The following is a 27,955-nucleotide window of genomic DNA, read 5'->3' as shown; positions in this document are numbered from 1 at the left end:
AATCAAGAAGCAAACGAGAGACAAAAGGGCAGCCTCTGATCTTGCCTTAGAGCCAAATAAAAAATCCCACTGAGTAGGCTGCCAATTCCCAAAGGCAGAGGTATGAAGATGTAATAAGAGAGAGTAGATCATGAAAGCCCAAGGTTGATCTCCTTGCATAAACTGTATCATCATTTTCCCTCTGTGAGCAAGTAAATGCATTTGAATATTGAGAATGTTCAGACCCCCGTGCATCTTTGGAGAACAGAGACGATGCATAGAGAGAGCTTATGGCAAGTCTTACATGAAGACTCTGAGGGAAACCATTGCTCAGGCCAAATCCACTTGTCAAGACCTCACTGAACTCAACCATCATCGTTCGTTGTCCATGCATGAGCAAACAACACTATGCCAGGCCAGACATTGTCTTAAACTAAATGATCACAGGAAACTGGCCAAATGGGAGACTAGAGCAAGACAAAGAGCCTTTACAGATAAAGGTTGCTCTTCCAAAGAATTTTTCAAAAGTTTACATCAGAGGAGACTCAAAACAGAAATTCGCAGAGTACTTATGACTGATGGATCATGGACTACTTCACGGTCACAGCTTGCTTCTGTTTGTGTGCATCATTTCTCTCAGCAATTTGGCTTTGCAGCTCCTCCCTGGCAACAGATTTTGCTTGCACGAAATCTACTGTTGCAACATGTTTCTCCTATCATTTCCCCTACTCAAGCTTTGGAATTGGAGGAACCCTTTACGGAGAGGGAACTGTCAGATGCAATCAAATCATGTGGCAGATGGAAATCTCCAGGATGGGATGGTTTAATAGTCGAGTTTTTTCTAGAATATTGGCCTATTTTGAAGCATACATTGCTATATATGGTGAATGCTGCATGGCAAAATCAGAAAATGCCGGACACATGGAAGAGAGGTCTTGTTAAACTCCTTCCCAAAAAACAAATTTGTGAGTCTTTGGCAAACTGGAGACCTATCACTCTTATGCCCGTAATTTACAAAGTCACTACCAAAATGATTGTTGATCGGCTAAAGGGGTTTTTACATGATGGGTTGCATCCTGCTCAATATGGCTTTGTCCCACGTAGGCATATCACAGATAACATTGCTAATGCCCCAGGCACCATCAACATGAATATGGCTGCTAGAGGACAGACAATGAGATGCTTCAGTAACCATTGCCTTAAAATCAGCATGTTGCAAATAGCTATTGTTTATGATTAGATGTCTTCTTTGTGGCAATCTATCATCTGACATATTATGAAAGGATAACCACAACCATAGAGGTGCATGGTCTAAATGCACAAAGGCATAGTCAATCCACATTTTGCATGTAAAATCCCCATTTTGTTGGGGAGCTACACTATACCATCGATCCAGATGTGCCTGATAAGAGGAAAAAGCATTATGTTGAAATGTGTAGCCCGGTGACAAAGGCTGCAATTCCTTCCAAAGGTCAAGCAAATCCAGATGCAATAGTAATTGAGACCATGCATGCCTTTCAGGAGATAACATGTGGTCATGTCTGGAGGTGTTGTCACCCTGTTGTGGAGCAGTATTGAAATCCCCACATATGTAGACATGATATCTCCACGGATATTGTTGCATGGCATCCCAAATTGGAGTTCTTTCTCTAGAGGACGGAGGTGCATAAACAGAAGCAAATTCAAACACCTCTCCTCTAATGATGCATTGGAGAACAAGCCATCTGCCTTTGTTGTCATTTAAAGCAATAACTGGTTGAAGCTCATCTTTGATCAGAAGGACTACCCCTGCGAAAGAGTGCTTCCCAGCATAGAAAATATCATATCCACAGTAGTGTCCTGTCTTGCTTGCATAGACATGTTGGTTGTGTTCTTGTAATGCCACTATGTCAGGCTGAAATCTATTGATGTACAGCCACACAGATTTCCATTTCCTACTGTCACACATCCCCTGGACATTGAGTGTAAAACATTTGATGTGAGCAATCATATGTACAGATATTTATAGTAATATAACAACTATGTACAGCAGTCTTAGCTTGCAAATTCTCATTTTTTTCCCGGGTTTGGGGAGGTAATGCATTGGGAGGGGGCTGATGTAGAACCATTGGGCATTCAAAGGCTAGGTGTCCAAACTTGTGGCAGGCAAAACAAGCTCCTGCAAACACTCCCCATTTTAGTTCAAAATACTTCTTTCCCGATTGCACTCCCTCAAGTTCCACTGCAATAGAAGGAGGGGTAGGTGAATCCGTGTCCCAGAGAATGCAGAACCTGTTGCGGTTTCCCATAGGGCGTGGAGGACAAATGACCTGTCCCAAAGTAGCAGCCAGGCCAGGCAATTCTTCATGCATATAGTCTGGGAAATTAACAACCTCAACCCATACAGGACAATGATGTCGTATGAGACTTTGATAATCCTTGTCTGGGGACCAAGGCATAGCATGAAGCATCGGCTTCCCATAAAAGAGGGGAGAAAGCTCAAGTAACCTCTGCTTGTATGAAGCATCCGATAAATGCATCTCATAAAAGCCTCTAGATGCAAAATATACTCCCTCTACAAAGCATCCTCCAAGGATGGACTTAATCCAGTGTGCGACATCACTGGCTGCTGGGATTCTTCCTGGAAAGAAAATTATAACCGCAGTTTGAGATAATTTCCCGAGAGGATTCACGAGGGAGGGCAATTTCAATTTGTACGTGACCTCTGGAACTGGTTTGCCCCATTCCTGTCGTGACTGCTGAAAGTCATCCTTGAGGGTATCAAACACATATTGACCTTCCATAGAAAGTTCATCATCTTGTGCTGCAGGCTGAGAAGAGTGGCGCTTAGCTTCTACAGTTCTTTCTTTGCGAGCATATGTACTAACATCCGAACCTGAAGCCATGGTTGAAGGAAGACAAGGGAAGAGGGACTGTGTGGAGGAGTAGAGAATCAGAAACAAGCAAGTCCCAGGAGGGTACAGAGAAGCACGAGAGCTAAAACTCGAGACTGTACGGAGAGAAACTGGTCTATACGGACAAAACCTGGCTGTACGGACAAAACCTAGCTGTACGATGGTACGGTCAGGGTTGTACGGAAAAGAGGAGCGGAGCTGTACGGAAGATGCTGTACGGGAAAGGACGGACTGTACGGGAGAAAGCAAAAATGTACGGAGACACAAGGGGAAATGTACGGACGTACGGAAGAAAAGCTGCAGGAAAAAAGAAAAAAACAGCGATGGAGAGAGGCGGGAGCTACGTGCAAAGCTGCGCAGAGGTTGGCGTAGGTGGTCGTACGGACGTACGGAACAATGTACGGCGGCCGTACGATTGTACGGTCAGCAAGGGCGATTGCACGGGGGCTTTGGCAAGGGTGAACAGCAGCACATCTCTCTCAACGACGATCGTCACTTGCAAGCACTTACACACACTGACATACACACACACACTTTTTTTTTTGTAATTCCAGGGCAGTATATTTATATTCTCATAAATTTACAAGATGGAAAGTCTGCAAAATGGAGAGTATCCCAGAGATCAGAAACATAAAAAGAAAAGCTCTATGCAAGAAGCATGTATATCACCCTCATGGCAGGCATCATATAAGGATTGCCGCAATGAGGCTCGAAAAGATTCATATGACCTATGAATCTACCGACCCATGTATGCCCAATTATGCTCACTCCAAATTGTCCAAAGAGCCCAATATCTCACCCATGAGAGAAATAGTGAGTATTGAGACAAAGACCGCATAAATCTGCCAAATAACCAAAAATGTTTCCCAAATCTGTGACTTGGGAAACGGAGCCGAAGATGATCTGAAATTCTCCCAAGGAGGTTCCTAGAACCGGGGCAGTGCCAAAGCAAATGAGGGACAGTCTCTGAAGGAGCTTGACATCCTAAACATGTGGATGGTGCAATGTGACGTTTGACAAGTGTGATTCCCACTGACAATGTGCCGGTCATGCATCTCCAAAGAAAAAGTCTTTGTTTCAAAGGCATTTTACACTTCCATAATATGCGGAGATTCTTCCGCCACCATGAGAGGGGCTTCCTGATATGCCACAGAGTATTAGCATATTGCTGAATCCATGGAGCAGGCTGAAGAAGCTTGTAGGCTTTCAAAGCAGGCAGAGGAACAGGATGAGAGCATGTAGCAGAGGGTTGCAATTGCCAATCCATAAGCCTGTCTGTGTGAGGCACAGGAGGAACAGGTAGAAGAGGATGTAACAGATCAGCAATTTTCTTCCATATCGACCTATGATGCATTCCCAATGCATAGGAGGCAGTGGCCTGAGGAAAAGATAAGACATAACCCTGATCCTCTACCACATCATTGATGTATCTAATTCCCAATTTCATCAGATTATAAAGCAAGTGGAATGTCAAAGATGGAACTCCAATGAAGACTTTCTTTCCTCATTGAGTTTGTTCCCGAGCAATTATCAGGAGCCCATTTGACCTTGGAAAGTACTTGTTTCCAATCAAGTATCAGAGCAGTAGAGAAAGGGCAGCCAGGAATCTTGCCTACAAGTCTCCCAATGACAACCTCCCAATGATCAGTTGTCCAATGGCCATAAGCAGATGTTCTCATGTTGACACACATGGATGCTATCATACAAGTCCATGGCTGTTGTTGACGGAAAAAAGTATGGAGCATAGTCGCCTTCCTTGCAAGTACATGATATCTTATATTGAGAACATTGAGTCCCCCATGCATCCTAGGAGAGCACACCATTTCCATCTTCATCAGTCTCAATGCTTTCACAACAGTTTTTGTCCTCCATAACAGCTCCATATCTTGAGACATAAAAGTTGAAATATCTCTGGAGGACCAATGTAGTAAAGGCAAAAAGAACTGAACATAGGACATTACAATGGACTTTACTATTCTGAGCCTGACGTGAAGTGGCCAAGTGGAAATTTTCCAATATTCCAGTTTATGTTGAAGTCATTGGAAGATCCATTTTTACTGATGCTTCCTAGTGATATGCCATCCTATAGGATATCCCAAATGCCTGACTACATCTTTGGAATGCACTATCTGACCTGGCCAGAGAATAGAATGCCAGTCACATTGTTTCAGGGGAAGCAATTTAGATTTGTCAAAGTTGACATGCAATCCCGCTGCTAATCCATACAATGATAGTGTGGTCATTAGCATGTGAACTTCCTGGGGAGAGTTTTGTGGCATAAAGAAGGAATCATCAGCATATGTTTGTGCCAAAAAAGATGCAGCCCTAGGGATTTTAAGACCAGTCATCTGTCCTGTGTTTGTAAGATGATCAAGATACATCAAGAGGGGATGGGTCGCAATGCCATAGAAGAGAGCACTAAGAGGGCAGCCCTGTCTAACAATCTACCCAATGTCCATGACCGAGATAGATGACCCCCAAGAATGCACTGAGAAGTAGAGCCAGAATAAAGCCAATAAATTGCAGTTGCTATCTTGGGACTAAAGCCCAACTTTGTCATGATTTGAGAGATAAAATCCCATTGAACAGTGTCAAATGCCTTAGTGATATCTACCTGCAATATGAGCACATCTTGATGCGAGTACTAAGCATATTCAATTGCAGTCAATGCATTGGAGATATTGTCATGGATTTTTCTTCGCGGCACAAACCCATACTGATGAGGATGAAGGCCCGCATTCAGTATCCCATGAAGCCTATACACTTTTGGCAATGAGTTTGTAAACTACAGGCATCAAAGTAATAGGCCTCCAATCTGACATATGGTCACACAGATGTTTTTTGGGCACAAGTTTGATTATGCCATGCTTCCAAAGGTGCGGCAAGTGATTTTCTTGCCAGGCAACATTGATCATTTGTAAAAGGACATCTTTCAAATCATCCCAGAAAGAAATATAAAATTCCACCGTAAGACCATCCCAGCCAGGGGACTTGTATTTGCTGAGGTGGGACAATGCATTATCAAGTTCTATGTCAGTAAAAGGTCTCTCCAATGTAAGAGCATCATCCCTTTCCACTATCTCAGAAACATATTGAAGAAATTTAGTCCTCGCATCAGTCATTTGATTTGATGGGGAGCAAGGGGTAGAGAACAATTTCTGGAAGTAATTTTTGCATTCATCTTGGAGATCAGAGAAAGAGTGCGTCCAAGAGCCATGTAGCTTCCTTACCCTTAGACATGAGTTTTTCTTTCAAGTAGCATGCAGGCCCTGGAAGAAGGCTTTTGATGAGCAGCCCTTATCCATGAGGGGCTTCATTCTTGGTCTAATCTGCCATTTGTGCAATTTCCTCTGATCATTATCAGTCAGTTTGATCTGAGCATGTGAAAGGGAATCATTTTCTGATTCAGAGAGAGGCCTTAAATGTGTTGTGCTGTCCTTTTTGCCCATTTGACCTCATTCCTCCATTTAGCCATATGCCAGTTTTCATATGCCCTAATGACATTCTGTATACGAGAGACAAAACTGTCCCAAGCATAATCCATGTCCTCCTGGGCATGCAAAGGCAAGGGATGAATTGCAAATCTGATCATTTGCTGGAAATATTGATGTCGGAGATAAGCCTGATTAACATGCAGCAATCTACTGGAAAGAGTTGGCAAATCATCCAGTGGCATACCAAGTTGCAGATTTATCCATAATGGGGCATGATCTGACAAGCCCAGTGAGAAATCTATGAGGAGATGAGGGCTAAAATCTGCATATTGTTGTGGATAAAACAAATACCATCTGTCAAGCCTTGCCCAGTATGTAGTAAATGCATTATGATGAAAAGTATATCCAGGCATTGACCCTTGGAGAAGCAGCCATAAATCTTCAGCCTGCACAGAAAGAAGCATGCTATCCCATTTCTGCCTTTCCGATGATAGCATGTGAGATCTTGAAGTGGTGTTATCTCTCGGGAGAGGGGAATTATTAAAATCTCCACAGATAAATGCATTAGATTTCCCTGGATATTTGCTTAAAGAATCCCATAAAGAAGGCCTCATGGCAGAGGTCCGGGAGGCATAGACTGATGCTAACTCAAGAATATCACCATTGACATTACATTGTATGACCATCCATCTGCCACTGCTGTCATTGAAAGCTAACTGAGGCTCCAGCTCATGTCTAACCATTATGCGTACTCCTGAATAGGTAGTGGTACCAGCATAATATATATCATAGCCGCCAAAGTAATCATGATGACCAGCCTTAGAGTGTTGATTATGCTCTTGCAAACAAACAATATCTGGCTGCATTTTATGTACATAAGAAAAGCCTCCACTTTGAGACATTGCAGAGGCTCTGTACATTGTATGTAAAGCACTTAAGTGTTTGATGCATGAAAGAGATATATACAGAAAAGTATAAGTATGAAACAAGATATCAGAGAGGCAAAGCCTCTGCTTGCATGGGCTGCATGCCTTCTTGATCCATGAAAGATATAGCATTCTCCCCTTCTTCAGAATCACATATGGGGATGCCCTTCTCCAAAACCCCCACCCAATTTTGAAGGACAGGAGCTGAAGTGAAAGCCTGTCCTGGTGAGGGAGAAGAAGCATCCCATTGACGAGATTGAAAGGGGCGTTGCCTCAATACAACCACCTTCTTAGGCTGTTGAAACCCATCCCGATCTGTTCCCCCAGATTCCTTCATCTTCTTTTTTTCTTTTTCTTTTCCTTTTCCAGCAAGGGATTGCACCTGATTAATTGGTTTAGCATTCTTTGCTCCATTTCTATTTGCTGCCTTAACTTGCAAATTCTCATTCTTTTCCCGTGTTTGGGGCGGCAAGGCATTAGGAGGGGGTTGATGCAGAACCATTGGGCATTCAGAGGCTAGATGCCCAAACTTGTGGCAGGCAAAGCAAGCTCCTGCAAACACACCCCATTTCAATTCAAAATACTTTTTCCCCAATTGCACACCCTCAACTTCTACTGCAATAGAAGGAGGGGTAGGTGTGTCAGTGTCCCAGAGGATGCAAAATCTGTTACGATTTCCCATGGGGCGTGAAGGACAAATGACCTGTCCCAAAGAAGCAGCCAGTCCAGGCAATTCTTCATGCATATAATCCGGGAAGTTAACAACCTCAACCCATACAGGACAATGATGTCGTATAAGACTTTGGTAATCCTTATTTGGGGACCAAGGCATAGCATGTACCATCTGCTTTCCATAGAAGAGGGGAGAAAGCTCAAGTAGCCTCTACTTGCACAAGGCATTCGATAAGTGTACCTCATAAAAGCCTCTAGATGCAAAATAGACACCCTCTACAAAGCATTCTCCAAGGATGGACTTGATCCACTGTGCAACATCACTGGCTGCTGGGATTCTTCCTGGAAAGAAAATTATTACCACGGTTTGAGATAGCTTCCTGAGAGGATTCACGAGGGATGGCAATTTCAATTTGTATGTGACCTCTGGAACTGGTTTGCCCCATTCTTGTCATGACTGCTGAAAGTCATCCTTAAGTGTATCAAACACATATTGAGCTTCCATAGTAAGCTCATCATCTTGTGATGTGGGCTGTGAAGGACGGCGCTTGGCATCTGCGGGTCTTTCTTTTCTAGCATATGTACAGACATCGGAACCTGAAGCCATGATTGAAATATGGCAAGGCAAGAAAGAGCTGTACGGAGAGAAATAGAGTGAAAGATAAACTAGACAGAGAAATTGTACGGGAAAGCACAGGGGAAAAAAAACCCAGAAATGTACGGCAGAGACTGTACAAAATAAACTGTACGGAAGAGATGGTACAGGATAGACTGTACGGGACAGCAAGGAGACTGTACGGAAAATTCTGTATGGACAAAGATGGACTGCATGAGAATAGCAACGGAATTGTACGGAAGAGGCTGGGTTGTACGGGGAAGCTGACGGGCGCTGAAAAGACTGCGTTGTACGGAGGGACTGACAGAAACTGTACGTGCGTACGGAAAAAAGAGGTCAGAGAGCTGTACGGGCCTGCGCGCAGATCTGCGCAGAGATGTCAACCCTACCATAGCTGCTGGTACGGCTGTCCGGAAAAACCGTACGGCGACCGTACGGGCGTACGGACAGAGGGGGGGGCCTGCAAGGAGGTCTTGGCGAGGCTCTCAGCTAGCACCTCTCTCACACACACTACACATACACACACACCACACACACTTTTTGTTGTGAAACTAGTAACTATATTATTAACATGAAATCAATGTACATGACATTAGACTCCAAAAAAGAGCCTAATGGAAGAACTCAAAAACAGTCAGAAAACACTTCAAGACTAGTAGCATCCAAGTCCCTTGCAGCATAACTATCATATAAAGATTGCTTGAGGGACATTTTGAAGAAAGCATATGCCTGAGGAAACTGTTGTCCCATTCTAGAATGCAATCTCTGTGTCCAAATAGCCCATAGTACCCAAAAACGAGCCCAGTGAAAGAAAAGGAGGAATGGAGACATCTGAGATGAGAAGCATCCAAATATCCAGAAGAGTTTCCCGAATTTGATAGAGGGAAACCGAAGCCGCAGCAAATGAGAGACATGAGTGATCAATATCCGAGAGTGCGGGCAAGGCCATAACAAATGGGGAACTGTCTCACGGTGATGAGAGCAACGGGGGCAGGAAGAGGAAGTAATGCGACGTACTGCCAATTTCACCCCAATGGAAAAAGCTCCCACTATACATCTCCAAAAGAAAAGCCTCTGTTTCAATGGCAATTTAGCTTTCCAAATTTTCTTGAGTTGTGATTGCCACCAAGATAAAGGCCTATCCAAATTCCAAAGAGTGTTGGCATGCTTATCAATCCATGGCGGTGGAAGAAGAAATCTTTAGACCATCGAGGAGGCCAGATTATGCATTGAAAGCGAATAGGTAGCGGGAGATAAGGAAGTCAGATTCCAGTCCAGTAATCTGTCCTGTACAAACAGTGGAGGAACAGGAACAAATGGCTGCAACATAACTGTAAGTATTCTCCAAATGGGCCTATGATGCAGACCCAAGGGGAATGTCCTGCAAGCTTGTGGAAATGAAAGCACATAACTATGTTGATCCACAACATCTCCGACAAATCTTATGCCCAATTTCATAAGATTATATGCTTTAATAGGTGCCTGTAAAGCAAGAGGCGATTCAAACACCTTGCTCCAATGGATGCTTTCCAAGCGAAGAGAATTACCATGATGGGAAGAAGCACTTGACCATTTAGCATAAGAGAGAATTCTCTTCCAATCATGAATAAAAGCAGTAGAAACAGGACAACCAGGAATTTTCCCCTGAAATGTGGTCATGACTGCTTCCCAGTGATCTGTAATCCAATGCCCATATGCATGGGACGTCATGTTTCCACACATAGCTGCTAACATAATAGCCCATGGCTGTTTTTGCTGAGAAAAATCAGCCATCATAGTGCTCTTTCTTGCCAACATATGAAACTGAAGATTGAGAATATTCAGTCCCCCATGAGTCTTAGGAGAACAAACAGACTGCATGGGAAGTAGTCGCAAAGCCTTTTTGTGAGATTTGCTTTTCCAAAATATCTCCATAGCCTGGGACATATAGAAAGCCAAATGCTTAAAAGACGAGGGAAGAAGAGGCAAATAAAATTGCTCATATGCCATAATGATAGATTGTACTATCCGAAGTCGAACATGTAGAGGCCAAGTGGACAAATGCCAGTATTCGCTTCTTGTTAATCTTTTGAAGCACCCATTTGAGCTGTTGTTGAGGGGTAATATTCCAGCCAATGGGATAACCTAAATGCCTCACAATAGTATGGGAAGAAATAATTTGGCCTGGCCAGAGAAGTGCATGCCAATCAGCTTCTTTCAATGCTAGAAGATTCGATTTCTGAAAGTTAATATGCAGTCCAGCAGCTATGCCAAAATCATTCAGAGTATGCATCAAATGAGAGAGGTGACTTTGAGAATTCCTGGGCATGAAATATGAATCATCAGCATATGCCTGTGCAAGAAATGGTTGTGCCCCTGGAATTTGCAAGCCATGAAGCTGCCTTGTATCTGCAAGATGGTCCATATGCAACAATAACGGATGAGTAGCAATGGCATATAGTAGCGAACTAAGAGGGCAACCCTGTCTCACTGAGCGGGTCATAGTGCAGGTTCTTGACAACCCACCACCAAGCAAACACTGCGCAGTGGCATGAGAATAGAACCAGTAAATAATATGGACCAGCCGAGGGCCAAATCCCAATTTATGCATAGTCTGAGAGATAAAATCCCAATGGACAGTATCAAATGCTTTCGCAATGTCCACTTGCAGAATGAGAACATCTTGTTTAGAATATTTGGCATACTCAATTGCAAGCAAAGCATTGGAGATATTGTGAGTAATCTGCCTTCTGGAAACAAACCCATACTGCCTGGGATGAAGTCCTGCTTGCAAGATAAATCAAACCCTGAGGACAATCATTTTGGCAATGAGTTTGTAAATGACTGGCATAAGAGATATGGGCCGCCAATCAGCCATTGTCTCACACAACCTTTTTTTGGGGATCAATTTGACAAGGCCATGTTTCCAAGGAGGAGGAAGAGATTGTTCTGCCCAAGCATGATTGATCATAAGAAGAAGAGTGTTCTTGAGATCACCCCAAAATGCACGGAAAATTTCAACAGTCAATCCATCCCAACCAGGAGAGCTGCCTTTACGTAAATGACTCAAAGCATCATCCATACACACCACACACACACACTTTTTTTTTGTGAAACCAAGATACTTATATTATGAAACATTCATTTACATCTGGGCAGAGCTCAAAAGAGAGCCAAAGCCCTATCCATCAAAAGCAGTAAAAGAAAAGCTGAATACAAGAAACATCCAAATCTTCCTCATGTAAGGCATCATATAAAGACTGCCGCAATGAGGCTCGGAAGAAGTCATATGGCTGCTGAAGTGGAGAATTCAGATATGCTTGATTGCACTGTAACCAGAGGGTCCATAAGGCCCAGTATCTGATCCAGTGGAAGAAAAGAGAATACTGTGACAAAGAAGCTGATAGTTTGCCATATATCCAGAAAAACCTGTAGAACCTGTGAGCTAGGAATCTGAGAGATAAGAAATAGGAGATTCTGTCTAGAAGGTCTCTGGAATATGAACAAAACCACAGTAAATGCGGAATACTCTCAGATGTAAGATGACATCTTGGACAAAGAGGCGAAGCTATCCTTCTTTGAGCCAATTTCACCCCTACTGGAAGAATACCAACAATACATCGCCATAGAAAGAGTCGTTGCTTCAAAGGCATTTTCAACTTCCATATCAATCGCAATCTTCCTTTCCACCAGGCTAATGACTTGTTCAAATGCCATAGAGAATTAGCATGATGGGCAATCCAGGGAGGAGGTAATATCAATCGATAAGCCTGTATAGAAGTCAATAAATCCAAAGGCCTAGAGGATATGCTTGTATTTGAAGACCAAAGGTGCCAATCTTGAAGCCTGTCTCTGACATTCAATGTCGGAATCGGAACTAGAGGGAGTAATAGATCAGCAATAGCTTTCCAAATAGGTCTATGATGCATCCCCAGATTGTATTGTCGACATGCTACTGGAAAAGTGAGAATATTTCCTTGCATATCTACCACATCATCAATGAACCGGATACCCATTTTCATAAGATTGTAAGCTCTGATGGGTTGTTGAACAGCAAGGGGAGAGGAAAACACAGCACTCCAATGAATACTTTCCAGTCTGAGTGAGGAAGCTAAAGAAGCAGGATGGGGAGACCATTTCATGCGACAAAGTACTTGCTTCCAGTCCTAAATCAAGGAATTAGAAAATGGACAACCAGGGATTTTACCTTGCAATTTGCCAAGCACTACTTCCGATGGATCAACTAGCCAGTGTTCATAAGCATTAGTGCTCATCTGTCCACACAAAATTGCCAACATGATAGACCAAGGCTGCTCTTGTTCAAAAAATGTCTTGAGCATAGTGATCTTTCTTGCCAACACATGAAATTTGATGTTTATTATATTCAAACCACCATGCATTCTTGGTGAGCAAAGCAAGTCCATTTTGAGCAGCCGTAAAGCTTTTTTATGAAGCTTAGTTTTCCAAAAAATCTCCATGGCTTGAGACATAAAGGAAGTGAGATCTCGAGATGACCAATGTAATAGAGGAAGATAGAAACTGGACATAAGCTAGAACAATAGACTGGACAATTCGAAGCCGTACATGCAGAGGCCAAGTGGAGATCTTCCAATATTCTAATTTGTTCTAAATTTTGTTTGCCACCTAGGACATTTGTTGCTTATTGCTGATTTTCCAGCCAATGGAATAGCCCAAATGTCTTACTATGTTTTCCGGATAAACAATCTGGCCTGGCCACAAGATAGCATGCCAGTCACAATGCTTGAGAGGCAAGAGTTTTGATTTCTGAAAATTAATTTTAAGACCAGCTGCTAACCCAAATTCTGAAAGGGTATCCATCAAGAGGCGAATCTCCAAAGGACTATTCTTTGGCATGAAGAATGAGTCATCTACATAGGCCTGTGCAATGAAGGGTCGTGAACCAGAAATCTGAAGCCCCTCTAGCTGTCCAGTATCAACCATGTGATCCATATAAAGTAGCAAAGGATGTGAAGCAATGGCATAAAGCAAAGCACTGAGAGGGCATCCCTATCGAACTGAGCGTTCGAGAGGCCAAGACTCAGACAAATGATTCCCTATAAAGCATTGTGCAGTGGAATCTGAGTAAAGCCAATATATGACATTAACTAGCTTTGGCCCAAAACCAAGTTTTAACATGATTTGAGAAACATAATCCCACTGTACTGTATCGAATGCCTTTGCCACATCCACCTGCATGACCAACACATCTTGATCTGAATATTTTGCATATTCCATTGCGATGATAGTGTTAGAGATATTGTCATGTATGTGCCGTCTAGGAACAAAACCATATTGCCTGGGATGAAGTCCTTCATGAAGGATATCCTTTATCCGATGTACCAACATTTTGGCAATCAGTTTGTATATAACCGGCATCAAAGTGATGGGCCTCCAGTCATCCGGAGTCTCACATAGAGGTTTTTTGGGCACAAGCTTAACCAGACCATGCTTCCAAGCTGAGGGAAGATGTTGATGCTGCCAGGCTACATTTATAAACTGCAGAATTGGACCCTTCAATTCAGGCCAAAAGGCTTCAAAAAATTCAACCGTCAGACCATCCCAGCCAGGGGATTTATGTTTACCCAAATGCCTAAGAGCTTCATCCAATTCAACATCTGAAAAAGACATTTCCAGCATTGAGGCTTTTTGCAAGAAGACAATAGGAGAAACAAACTCAGTAAATCTGTTACCAGCTTGAAGCTCATGTTTGATCAGAAGGACAACGCCTGAGAAAGAGTGCTCCCCAGCATGGAAAATATCATATCCACAGTAGTGTCCTGTCTTGCCTGCATAAATATGTTAGTTGTGTTCTTGTAATGCCACCATGTCAGGCTGAAATCTGTTGATGTACAGCCACACAGATTTCCATTTCCTACTGTCACACATGCCCTGGACATTGAGTGTAAAACATTTGATGTGAGCAGTCATATATATAGGTATTTATAGTAATGTAACAACTATGTACAGCAGCAAAATTTATGAGGTCAGCCTTGCATTTCTATCTCAGGGTCGAGGCCTCGCCCCTGAGAAGAAGTAGCCGCCTGAGAAGTAGACAGCAAAGCAGCAACCTCTTCTTCAGGGAAGAGTGTTCTGCTGGCTGTTACTGCAGCCCATGTAATCCCAATTCCTGTATTTATCTCTGGGGTATTTCTGCTAGAAGATGCACCATTCCAAGTGCGGGGGGGTGGAATTCTTCGAGCAGAAATAACTTTTCTTGGACTTTGCCAGCCATCAGTTGAAGGTTGCTGTCCTTTGGTCGAGGATTGAATAGCAGGAGGTGGATGTGAAGTGAGATTCCCATTGGGAGCCACTGGAGCTTTGCCTTTATCCTGACTCCCAGAAGGCTGTCTACTGCTTTTATTTTTGTTGGCAACTGGAGTAGGAGCATCTTTAGTAGGCATGTGAACTGGCAAAGTGGCACGAGGCATTTTATGTTGATTCATTGGACACTGTGAAGCCATGTGTCCAAACTTTTTGCACTCAAAACAGGCCCCTGCAAATAAACCCCATTTGAGTTTATAAAAAGCACTTCCCATGTTCACATTATTCACCGTGACTGAATAAGAGTCCGGTGTGGGATTATCAGTATCCCAGAGAATGCAAAATCTGTTTGAGTTGCCATTTGGCCGTGGTGGGCAGACCACTTTACCTAAAGATGCTGCAATTTTAGGCAAAAGTGAGGCCATACATTGTGGGAAATCAACAACTTCAACCCAAACCGGGCATCTGTGTCAGATTAAAGCCTGAAAGTCCCTTGTGGGAGACCATGGCAAGACATGGACCATTTGCTGCCCAAAAAAGAGAGGTGAATGTTCCAAAAGCATTTGTCTGTGGATCTCATCCACCATGATAACCTCAAAAAAGCCCCTGGCTGCATAGTGCACTTTACGAACAAAAGAGCCAGCCAATGTGCGTGTCAGCCAGTTGCCTATCTCTGCAGCAAGTGGCATCCGGCCTGGAAAAAATAATATGACTGCATTCTTGGCATATTCTCTGACTGGATCCACAATTTCATCGACCTCAACCATGAGGCCAACTGAAGGAACCGAGTCTTTCCACTCTTTTCTCGTATCTACAAATCCTTAATGCATTACATCATATACCAGTTGAGCCTCAAGAGTATCATGCATCGGGTCATGCTGACCCTCAACCTGCTTTTGCTTCTTGCAGGGAGCCGAGCGCTCCTTTTGAAACGTTTTTTCATATGAATACTCTGCCATGACTTTGTAAGAAAGGGAGCTTGGGAATGAAGTACCTGTAAAAGGGTAGTGAAAGCCAAAAAAACCAGTCCCAAAGAAATATCCACAGGAAGCCCACAAGAGAGGAGAAGAAGAGTATAGCTGGTAAGGAGAGAGCAGAGGGATAGGTAAGATTTTGGCGGAAGACACAGGACTGCTAGGGAAGACACCGGAGTAAAAAAACCCCCAAAACTTGTACGGCAAGAGGTACTAGACTGTACGGACGACGATGAGCTGTGCTGAAGTATATACGGGCTGCATAGGGGGGAGTCTGACTGTACGGGAAAACTGAGTTGGTACGGAATCGTACAGACGTACGGACGCCGTATGGCGACCGTACAGATGTAGTATATACGGGCTGAACGGGAGGGAGTCTGACTGTACGGGAAAACTGAGTTGGTACGGAATCGCACAGACGTACGAACGCCGTACGGCGACCGTACAGATGTACGGACGAAAGCTGCGCAGGGTTCCTGGCGAGGATGAAATGCAGAACGGTGTACATCTCACTGAAATCACGCTATCCTTCTTCTCTCAGAGAATTTCTTCGAATCAACGAAGATGGCTTCTGTCAGCGACTTCTTCTTCTCTACACTTATAACCAATTTCCCGCTACCATGAACGTTGGTCACGTTGTTTGACTCCCTGTTGATAATCTGCGTCTCTACGTCTCTCGTTGGCTACCGAGCAGTCACGTATCGCACATCACAAACCTCCTCGTTGCTCCACGTTCGCTCTTTCACTTTCACTTTCACCTTCACATTCACACTCACACACACACACACACACACACCTAAGCTGATAACAGTGACAAACCAGAGTATAGGAAGAAGAAGTGCAGGGAGCAGACGGTAGGGAGCAGAAGATGCACACATTACACACACACACACCACGCACGCACGCGCACACACACACACACACACACAGTCTATTAACATCCACGAAAGACCAATAGGTCTATGGGACAGCAAATGAACCTCTCTAGTACATTTGCTTAGGGAGGGCACATGGCAGCTCCCAGGGAGTGCAAAGAGCAGCTCCAATTATTTAGATTACCTAGGTTATAGCTTGGAAAAACATAATCAGCCATATATCAGTATAAGACTGAGAGTCTTTTGGCTTAGATTTAAACTCCTTAATGATTTCTATGCCTCCATTATATACTACCCATTTTCCATCCTTCCTAGCAGCCTTGACCTTAGCTAGTTCCGTTGCCTTATTTTCCGATTGAGAGCTTGTCTAAGTTCCTCAGCTATCCATATCTTAGTCTCTTTCAACTTGTAAGATTGTCAGAGAAGCTTGATACGTAGATCTCATGAGTTGAGCGTAATGATAGGATGACCTTTAGATTGTGAGATTTGAGTTGGTCTGGCTTCATCATCATCAGTGGCATCATCACTGTTGTCAACCGTGCAATCAATGTTAGACATGGCTGCTTGACATGTGCTATAGTGTCAGTGCTTTATACCATCCTTCAGAAGTCCGCCTATTCTTATCTTCAAGGCATTATCACATCTAGCTGCATGTTGTTTAACCTCTTCGTGAATGTCAGCTTTATTTACTTTGGTATCAAACTCCACAATCATTTCCTTCTTAGCAGTTTGTACTTCAGTGTGAACTAGATTTTTGACTATAGAGATTAGCTGGGGGGGTGAGGGGAAGCCTTGCTAGACTTTATAGCCTCATCAATTACTGCCTACTTGCCATGTCCTTCAAGAACCTGAATTCCAGCTATTGCATCTGCGTGTTGCATCTTTAACTATGTTACTTGTTGCTATAGATAAAAAATCTGCTCATGGTGCCATGGGTTGGTCCAGACCTCCTCATAGGTCTGTGAGCGCATACGAAGAGGGTGCCTTGGCTTTGGCATATCGGGCCTGCGCATTCAGAGAGGGTGTCATCGTTGCAACTTTGGCATATCGGGCCTTGCTGGCTGAGGTTGCTGGGTTTGAGGGAGGGGAATTCTAGGATAGGAGAGGCCATTCCTTGCTGGCCATGTCTGCTGCTACTCCCTGGCTGAACTAACCCCCCGGCTAGGCTGGGGGTTCAGCTCAGCTAGGGTTTAGATAGAGAAAGAAGAGAGAAAGAAAGAAAGAAAGAAAAAGAAAGAAAGTTCATTAAAGTCTTCGGAAGACCGATGGGTCTATGAGACTGTGAAAAACCTAATACAATGAGCTGTGGTAGTGGAGCTACTAAATGAGCATCCACACCAATGCAAAATGCAAAAAAAAGCAAAATGGCAGTAATAAGTCCTAAGTACAACATAGTCATATCCCGACTATATATATATATCAATCTCAGCCTCATCCATCCTGATGTCTTGTTGCTGACGATGATGATGATGATGATGGTTATGATGATGCCGACGATGATGATGATGAGAGAGAGAGAGATCGGGAGGCCTCGTGGGCCTATGGGACACAGTGCACCAAGGAAAAGAACTAATACAAGCCTCAAAGGGCTGAAGCAAAGGGTGCACTAGGGCCCTTGCTGCGTACTATACTAAACTAATCAAATGCTCAAAAGACAAAACTCAAAAGTCAAGTACAAGCTCAGAGCTGAGACTCAGAAGCCGAAGAGTTGAGACTTAGAAGCCGAAACCCGGCACCGTGGTGGCTCTCTGATGAGCTGCGAGGATATCTCGAATTTGCATTTGTCGAGCTGCCTCATGCTGTGGTGGGGATGTGGTCTCCTTGATCTCTAGATCCGATGGGCCACGTCAAGAGTGATGCCTCATCTCTGGCGGACCCCTCTAAGGAGGGTTGAGATAGGCCGAACCTCGATCGTGTGTGCTCTGGCCACTCTTTGTGTCGTGTGTGGTCTCTACATCCCTTGCTCGGTAGCATCGTGTTGGCGCTTTCTACTGCTCCATGCAGCCCTCATATCAGCTAGCTCCTCCTCCTCCACCCCACTGTGCCCTAGAGCTGACTCAAACATATAAAATTCGGTGACATGCCTCTGTGGAGATTGAATATGCAAAGTACATTGGGAAGAATGTTCTCTTATTGCAAGTAGATATTGTTATACCATTTGATATTGTACAACGGGACTTCATCTCATAGACTAGGCAATCATTGGGGTTTGGGGGGAAAATAGCATGTGATTTATTTGTTGTATTAAGATAGTAATGGTGCTGGAATTCTGACTCGTGATTTTATTGATGAATGGACTCTTTTATATTTAGTTGATTAAGGCTGCCCTCTGGGTGTGTTGATATATGCTATGCTTCAATACATAGATCACTTAGTATGTATAGGTGCATTGCATGGGTTAGAGATACATGGAAGAAGGCCATCGATTGTGCAATCTTATGCTGATGACGACTCCTTCACTCCTGGGCCTAGGACATTCAGAGGATCTTTCATGCCTCATGCATGCTTTGTTTTTATTGGGTTTGGCAGCTGGCCTGCAAGTGAATTTTCAGAAGTCTAAGCTTCTTTCACAGCATGTCAAAGATTGGCATGATAGTTTATAGCTTGGGAAATTGGTTTCACCTACGCAGCTTGTGCATCATCTTGGTTACCCTTTAGGGTGGACAGCTACTCGTCGCCTATAAATGAACTGGGTGCTCACCGTCAATAAGGTAGGTACGCTTGCATTGACAGAGGAACAGAATGAAGCCACTAAAAGGTTCTGGGATTTGATAAAGTGGTGGGTTCACCATGCATAAACTGAAGCATAATTTTTCCCTATGTGCTAGAATGTATAAATGAATATTTAGAATATTCAATACCCTATGCATCTTCAGCAAGTAGCAATGATCCACAAAAAGTGACATGAGGGCTTTATGTTCATGAAGTAACCTCCAGAAAAGCTCCAAGATAGTAGACATGAAACATAAGATATCCTCTTGGCAAACATCATCAAGGGAAAATAAAACTATATATAGGCAAACAAGGTTGATTGGACTATGCCAAAATGGTCATATAATGGCTAGGTAGCCAGCTTCCAGTACTCCGATTCCTTACACAACTTGCAGTGCAGGGCATTGCTTTGTAAGGTGGTGGTGAGGGAACTCATGCCTGGGCAGGAACCGTGGAAGGATTTCTTTTTTGGACGCATTCAGGCTTGCACACTAACCTTGGGAGATGATTGGGTGGACAGCCCAAGGTGGATCTTTACTTCAGCCCCTCTCAGATCTCCTACCTCTCCTCTCATGTCTGCCATCCTGAAAGCTTGGGGGAGCTTCAGGAACACTCTTCGAAGGGTTCCGCCCTCTACCCTAAAAGAGATTGATAGGCAGCCGGTCATTTGGAACGATAGTATACTTGATGAGCATGGCAGACCACTGGGCACTTCCCATTACATGCAGTGGTCTAGATGGGAGAGAGTTCCCGCCTACACAGTAGGTACTTGGAAGGCATTTGTCAGGCTACCTGAGGATCATAGACTGCAGTCCGTGAGTCACCTCAGAGGGGTAGCACGCAGGGTTCAGCAGATAGATGCAGCCATCCCAGTGGAATGGGCAGTTGAGTTGCCTATTACTTTCACCACTTGGATGGGAGCTTTTTCGAGAACATCAGTTCCTCTATAGGTGATCGCTCTTCGAGGTCTCGGAGAAGATGCACTGGTCTTTGACGTTGGGGATGGGGGTATACTCTCTAGATCCACGGATGATATTCTTCTAGAGGTTGCCTTTCAGCCTGTCATGATTGTTGGTTTTGTGGACCATGGAGCGGGCTTGGAGTGGTACTTAGACCCTGACCCTCTGCTTTTGGCCTTGGGATCTTGGAGGTTGTGGTTGTATGGAGGTGCAGCTATCAGGTGCTTGCAGTGGGACCCAGGAGAGTGGGAGTGGATAGATCATGGGCACCGAGAGAGGGGAATTCCCTTTTTTCGTTTCACGATTGGTAATGCCAGGATATTTCAGCTGAACAGTAGGGGTTGGGTTCCCTCCAGAGCCCCCCATTGGGACAGCTTCTTCATCACTACAGATTTGCGTAGGAATTTCTGGGGGAGGCTCTGGAAATCCCTCCGAAATAGAAAGATCACTCTTTTCTTTTGGCTTTCTATTCATGGAGGGATTGCAGTGAACCTGTGGAGATCACGTTTTGGGGCTGATCCCACTTGCCCTCGCTGTCATTCTGCAGAGGAGTCAGTGCGACATTGCCTTTGGGACTGCAGTCAGGCAAGGACTATTTGGAAAGGGGTTGCGAGGATACTCAGCATTTTTCATACTTCCCCTTTCTTCATGACTTGGGGCTCGGTCGCTTGGTTATCCCTTACTGGGCCCCAGGTGTTTTATGAGGGTGAGCCTTCTTCTTGGGCACTCTCGGTCCGCCGGCAAGGTGATAGAGCCCTGCTTTCTTCAGGATGTACCACTTACTCCCTTCAGGGCTTCTCATGCTTCAGTGGACACCTCTTGGGAGATCTTGGCTAGCATTTCCTCTTGGCACATTTGGAGAGCCAGATGTACAGAGGCCTTGGATGGCACCCAGATACACCCTTCACAGGTGTTCACGGGTATTTGGACTGACACAGTTCACACTTTGATAGCCATTTGGGCTAGCATGCAGGGCCCTTCATGGGCAGCCTCTTCTAGAAGGACTGTTTTTCTTCGAGTTTGGAAGGGTTGTCCCTTTTTCTCGGAGGTCTCTACTGGATTGAGATGGCACTATCAGCCCCAATTCTTTCTTTTTGGCTCTTGAGCTTTTCATGCATTGCATGGTGTATGCCGTATGGAGCTTGCTCTAACGGTTTTCTTTAATACTTAATAGAAGTCTCTTTTTTTTCTTTTTTTTTTTAACATTTTGGCTGACTTGGGTTTTTGCTCATGCAAATTGCATCTAGTATATGACTCGTACTCTAGGTGGTCGAGAAAAAGGTTGCAGCAAATTTGGGCTTGCAGACTCTCTGTTCATCAAAAGATTTTCCTATGGCAATCTGCTTGAGTTCTTCCATTTGGATAGATCTTGGCACACCGGCATAACTCCTGCTACTTGTTGGCGGTCTTGCAGGTGTCTATCCTTGCAGAAGTTTATGCCTCATCTATTTTGGCATTGCTCTAAAACTCATGACTTCTTGTTTTTTCTCCAACGATGTCTTTAGGCACGGGTTTCTGGTGCTTGCTCTGGCAAACTGTTCTAGCTGTTTGGGGTTCACTTTGTCAGGCAGGGGTATGATGTTTTCTGTGCTTGGGTTCATTATTGGGCACTATGCACTCTATGGAAGGACTGAAACCATAGGGTCTTTGGTCATTCGTCCCTTGGCAAGTACTTCTTCTGGGCATCTTTATGGTAATCCTTGTTCAACTGTCTGCACGTTTAGGACCTTGATTATCCTGCTTTCTTGTCATATAATGAGATCTTTTGATGTGGGGACTGCTTTTTGTAATATAAAAACATATGGATTCCACGAAAATAGTATGTGTGTGTTTATGTGAATGAGTAACAGTGTGAGAAAGAAACAAAGAAAGAAAGAAAGGTTTATTAATGTCTGTGCAAAAGGTCAAAAAAGCCTATGAGACCAAGAAGAACTGAAATCAACATGAGAGTACACCCCTGGTGGGGAAACTAGAGGTGTCTATCATACCTCCAATGAGCTACTATAAAAAAATAGGTTTTTTCCATATGAGTGGATCCTATCACTTCATGTCGTGTGTCCTGTATCTATGTCATGTGTCAGTCATGAGTAGCCTAAGCTCTATGTAGGCCTGACTAGGGTGCCAGCGAGAGTCGTGGTGTCTCTGGAACATATCTGAGACCTGCTATGGAAGTATCTGTAACTCCTCTCTATAGTGAGTGGAAAGGCTAGGCTGGGAAAAGGCTAGGGAGAGGCACACAAAAGACAAGAGAGGGTGAAGTACAAGGGGAAAAGGGAAGGGGAAAATGCAGGATGAGACAGATTTGAACAGCATCTGTACAATAGGTGTTGATGGATAGAAGGCAGGACGAGGGGGGAAGGTCAGCTGGAGAGGCAAGTAGGGGTATGACTGGGAGCTGTACATGGCACCGATAGAGCAGTATGGGTGTCTTTATAGCAGGTAAGGACAGAGGAAGGGGTGAGGGGGGGAGTTGAGAGACATGGGGGGCAGCAGACAACGAGGGGATTGGCGGGGGCAAGCTCAGGAGGTCAGGGAGCTTAGGATACTGCCACTCCACTTTAAAGCATCTCAAACTATATGGCTCTCCCTAATGATGTCCTTGTGAGAAATAGGTTATGATTGCTGAAAATTAGGCTCTTTAGCAATTAGAATTTGGCTAGTAGATCAATTTGTAAACATGCCAAGGCTCTCAGAAGGAAGCAACAAGAGAATGAACCTTTGTTGTTCAGAGTGTGAATCTGGTTTTCAAGAAGGCATTGGGAAACCACTGGACTTGAAGAAAAGGCAGCAAGATCAACTAGGCTGCTGCCAAAAGTAGCAGGGAAAATGCGGAGGAAGGCACAAGCTGCAGGAATGAGCTTCAAGGAAGGAGGGTGAGAAAGAAAAAGGAAGATTGGAAAGGCAAGGTTCTGCAGTTGGTTTTCACAAATGGGAACTAGGAAGTCAGGTAGATGATACCCAACGTGTCCACAGCTAAGGATTGAGAAAGTTGAGTGCAGGAAACTGCAATAGATAAAAGGGTTCCAATTTCCAGGATAAGCCTATGGATGTATGACCAACTGGTGGCACCAACTAGTGGGATGTGTCCATCTTAAAGCACAGTCAATGCATTTTTTTCCTCCCAAAAAATGCTGGATGTGTTTTGATATTACATGCTCTAAGCTCTATGATTTCTGGAAGATGATCTCAAGTCATTTTTCTCATTTTATTTTATGTGAAGTTTGTACTTTTGGTCTATGAGATCATACTATTTCATGCTTGCCATTTTAGCCCAAACAAGAGAAAATCTTGCACTACAAGGTTCATTCCTTAGTTTAATCATTTGGATACTTTTAAAACATGATAAATTGAGACTTCATTGGTGAACATTCCAAGGCATTGTTGAGGATTTTTAAAAGTCAAAACTATCATCCTATAGAAATAGAAATTGTTGGAGAAGGTGGGAGAGAGTCAGAGGAGAGAAGTGGACACACATACTAATCATACACTATTTTATACTGTTAAGAAAGATGAATAAATACAACTTTACATCTTAGGGTTAGGGTTACTTTGTGTTATTTGTATATTGTAGTGCAGTGCTAAATGTTGAAGCATGTTTTCCTCAGCTATCAAAAGCTGGCCACAACAATGCCTAATTCATATTTGCAGGATAAGACTCTCGGTGCAAAAGTTCTTACACTCATTTGATCCATTTTATGCGGCTACACCAAGAGGCATTTTCTCTCTACGCAGTGGTGGTGAAGATGACTCATCAAAGGTATAACAAAAGTAATCTTGTTCTAGACATTGATTGTTAAGAACGCTTGTAGACACACTTAGCACTGGGTCCTTGAGTAACCCAATAGATTCTTAGTTATTAAGAAGGCTCCTTAGGGATTTCCGTGCCTATTCACCTTATTTCTCTCTTGCTTTGACAGGGCATGGGTGATATTCAATTTGAATGTGCTCCAACTTCTATCATGGATCACATTTCTCACTTCTTAAATGTGAGCGACCCAAACGTTTGAGTAGTTTTACGCCCATCTCTTTCTTTTCCATTTAGCTTCCTTTGTTTATTTGTTTTTAGTAAGAGGTTTCCATTTTGTTGGTTTGGCTTATGGCCTGTACTATTTTGTCTGAGAATTTCTAGGAGGCACGAGAAGACTTGCGTGAATCAATAGCAGCTGACACAATTGCATTGAAAAGGGAAGAATTATGTGATCAAAGAGGAAAAAAACACGACGTTGAGGATGAAGAACAAGCCACATCATGTGCAACAGGAAAAACTTTGCACTCTTCAGGTGATGGAACATTGGACTTTCAGAGGAAAATTGCATCATTAAGGTTCACAGAGGCTATGGCAACAAATGGACAGAAGCAAGGACAAATAGACGGGACCACACTATCAGGTTTTAGTTACAGATTTTTTGGTTGCATGCTTTCCATGTCTCAGCTGCATACTCAATTGTGGTAAGGGTTCAACAATTTTAAGAATTGGACTTGTGTGCAATAAAGAGTTGTGTGCATTGTGTGTGTGTGTGTGTTCATATTCCAGAGACCTTCTAGATAGAATCTCCTATTTTTTATCTCTCAGATTTCCAGCACACAGGTTCTACAGGTTTTTTTGGATGTATGGCAAACTATCAGCTTCTTTGTCACAGTATTCTCTCTTCTTCCACTGGATCAGATACTGGGCCTTATGGACCCTCTGGCTGCAGCGCAATCAAGCATTTCTGAATTCTCCTCTTCAGCATCCTTATGAGTTTTTCAGAGCCTCGTTAAGGCAGTCATTATATGATGCCTTACATGAGGAAGATTTGAATGTTTCTTGTATTCAACTTTTCTTTTACTGTTTCTGATGGATAGGGCTGTAGCTCTATTTCGAGCACTGCCTGGATGTAAATGAATGTTTCATAATATAAGTATCTCGGTTTTACAAAAAAAAAAAAAAGTGTGTGTTAGTGTGTGTGTGGAAGTTCATTAATGTCGCCTGGCAACATCAACATCTTCCCTCAGCTTGGAAGCATGGTCTGGTTAAGCTTGTGCCCAAAAAACCTTTATGTGAGACAATGGATGACTGGAGGCCCATCACTTTGATGCCGGTTATATACAAACTTATTGCTAAACTGTTAGTACATCGGATAAAGGATATCCTTCATGATGGACTTCATCCAAGGCAATATGGTTTTGTTCCAAGAAGGCAAATCCATGATAATATCTCTAATACTCTCATTGCAATGAAATATGCAAAATATTCAGCTCAAGATGTTTTGGTCATGCAGGTGGATGTGGCAAAGGCATTTGATACGGTACAGTGGGATTATGTCTCTCAAATCATGTTTAAACTTGGTTTTGGGCCAAAGCTAGTTAATGTCATATATTGGCTTTACTCAGATTCCACTGCACAATGCTTTATAGGGAATCATTTGTCTGAGTCTTGGACTCTGGAACGATCAGTTCGACAGGGACGCCCTCTCAGTGCTTTGCTCTATGCCATTGCTTCACATCCTTTGCTTCTTTATATGGATCATCTGGTTGATACTGGACAGTTAGTGGGGCTACAGATTTCTGGTTCACGACCTTTCATTGCTCAGGCTTATGCAAATGATTCATTCTTCATGCCAAAGAACAGTCCTTTGGAGCTTCGCCTATTGATGGATACCCTTTCAGATTTTGGGTTGGCAGCTGGTCTCAAAATTAATTTTCAGAAATCAAAACTCTTGCCTCTCAAGCATTGTGACTGGCATGCTATCCTGTGGCCCGGCCAAATTATTTATCCAGAAAACATAGTAAGACATTTGGGCTATCCCATTGGCTGGAAAATCAGAAATAAGCAACAAATATCATGGGTGTTAAACAAAATTCAGGACAAATTAGAATATTGAAAGATATCCACTTGGCCCCTGCATGTACGGCTTCGAATTGTCCAGTCCATTGTTCTAGCTTATGTCCAGTTCTACCTTCCTCTATTACATTGGTCATCTCGCGATCTCACTTTTTTCATGTCTCAAGCCATGGAGATTTTCTGGAAAACTAAGCTTCATAAAAAGGCTTTAAGGTTACTCAAAATGGACTTTCTTTGCTCACCAAGAATGCATGGTGGTTTGAATATAATAAACATCAAATTTCATGTGTTGGCAAGAAAGATCACTATGCTCAAGACTTTTTTTCAACAAGAGCAGCCTTGGTCTATCATGTCGGCAATTCTGTGTGGTCAGATGCGCACAAATGCTTATGGACATTGGCTAGTTGATCCATCGGAAGTAGTACTTGGCAAATTTCAAGGTGAAATCCCTGGTTGTCCATTTTCTACTTCCTTGATTCAGGATTGGAAGCAAGTTCTCTCTCACATCAAATGGTCTCCCCATCCTGCTTCTATAGCTTCCTCACTCAGAATGGAAAGCATTCATTGGAGTGCTATGTTTTCCTCTTCCCTTGCTGTACAACAACCAATCAGAGCTTACAATCTTATGAAGTTGGGCATCCGGTTCATTGATGATGTGGTAGATACACAAGGACATTTTCGCTCTTTTCCGGTCGCATGTCGACAATACAATCTTGGGATGCATCACAGAAATATTTGGAAAGCCATTGCTGATCTCTTACTTCCTTTGGTTCCGATTCCAACATTGAATGTAAGAGACAGGCTTCAAGATTGGCACCTTCAGTCTTCAAGTTCAGGTTTATCCTCTCAGCCTTTGCATTTATTGACTTCTATACAGGCTTATTGATTGATATTACCTCCTCCTTGGATTGCTCATCATGCTAACTCTCTATGGCATCTGACTAAGTCATCAACCTGGTGGAAAGGAAAATTGCAATTGATATGGAAGTTGAAAATGCCATTGAAGCAGAGACTCTTTCTATGGAGATGCATAGTTGGTATTCTTCCAGTGGGAGTGAAATTGGCTCAAAGAAGGATTGCCTCACCTCTTTGTCCAAGATGTCATCATACTCCTGAGAGAGTTCCGCATTTATTATGGTTTTGTTCATATTTCAGAGACCTTCTAAACAAGATCTCCTATTTCTTATCTCTTAGATTTCCTGCACATAGGTTCTACAGGTTTTTCTGGATGTATGGCCAATTATCAGTTTCTTTGTCACAGTATTCTCTTTTCTTTCAATGGATCAGATACTGGGTCTTACGGACCCTCTGGCTGCAGCGAAATCATGCATATTTGAATTCTCCCCTTCAACACCCTTACGAGTTCATCCGAGCCTCATTGCGGCAGTCTTTATATGATGCCTAACATGAGGACGATTTGGATGTTTCTTGTATTTAACTTTTCTTTTACTGCTTCTGATGGATAGGGCATTGGCTCTTTTCTTGAGCACTGCCCTGATGTAAATGAATGTTACATAATATAATTTTCTTGGTTTCACAAAAAAAAGTGTGTGTGGATACGCAAGGACATATTCTCTCTTTTCCAGCAGCATGTCGACAATACAATCTTGGGATGCATCACAGACCTATTTGGAAAGCTATTGTTGATCTCTTACTCCCTTTGGTCCCGATTCCAACATTGAATGTAAGAGACAGGATTCAAGATTGGCACCTTCAGTCTTCAAGTCCAAGAATATCCTCTCGGCCTTTGCATTTATTGACTTCTATACAGGCTTATCGATTGATATTACCTCCTCCTTGGATTGCTCATCATGCTAATTCTCTATGGC

General features: G+C 43.3%; 1 protein-coding gene across 3 annotated transcripts in view; it reads left to right on the top strand.

Moving 5' to 3' along the window:
• LOC147902243 (tRNA/rRNA methyltransferase (SpoU) family protein) overlaps positions 1-27,955 on the top strand; it is a 310,036-nt gene that overhangs the window by 265,305 nt on the left and 16,776 nt on the right. For all 3 annotated transcript variants that reach the window (XR_015541009.1, XR_015541008.1, XM_087374814.1), the window contains exons 29-31: positions 23,951-24,059; positions 24,220-24,288; positions 24,432-24,690. Coding sequence is in view for 1 of the 3 variants with exons in the window: in XM_087374814.1 (XP_087230940.1) it covers positions 23,951-24,059; positions 24,220-24,288; positions 24,432-24,690 (437 nt within the window). In the remaining 2 variants the exon portion in view is untranslated. The remainder of the gene's footprint in view (positions 1-23,950; positions 24,060-24,219; positions 24,289-24,431; positions 24,691-27,955) is intronic.

The sequence above is a fragment of the Dipteris shenzhenensis genome, chromosome 5 (genome assembly GCF_047967505.1).
Source record: "Dipteris shenzhenensis isolate YYH24624 ecotype China chromosome 5, Dip_SZ_1.0, whole genome shotgun sequence".
NCBI classification, from domain to species: Eukaryota; Viridiplantae; Streptophyta; class Polypodiopsida; order Gleicheniales; family Dipteridaceae; genus Dipteris; species Dipteris shenzhenensis.
This window is presented reverse-complemented; position numbering and strand designations above follow the sequence as displayed.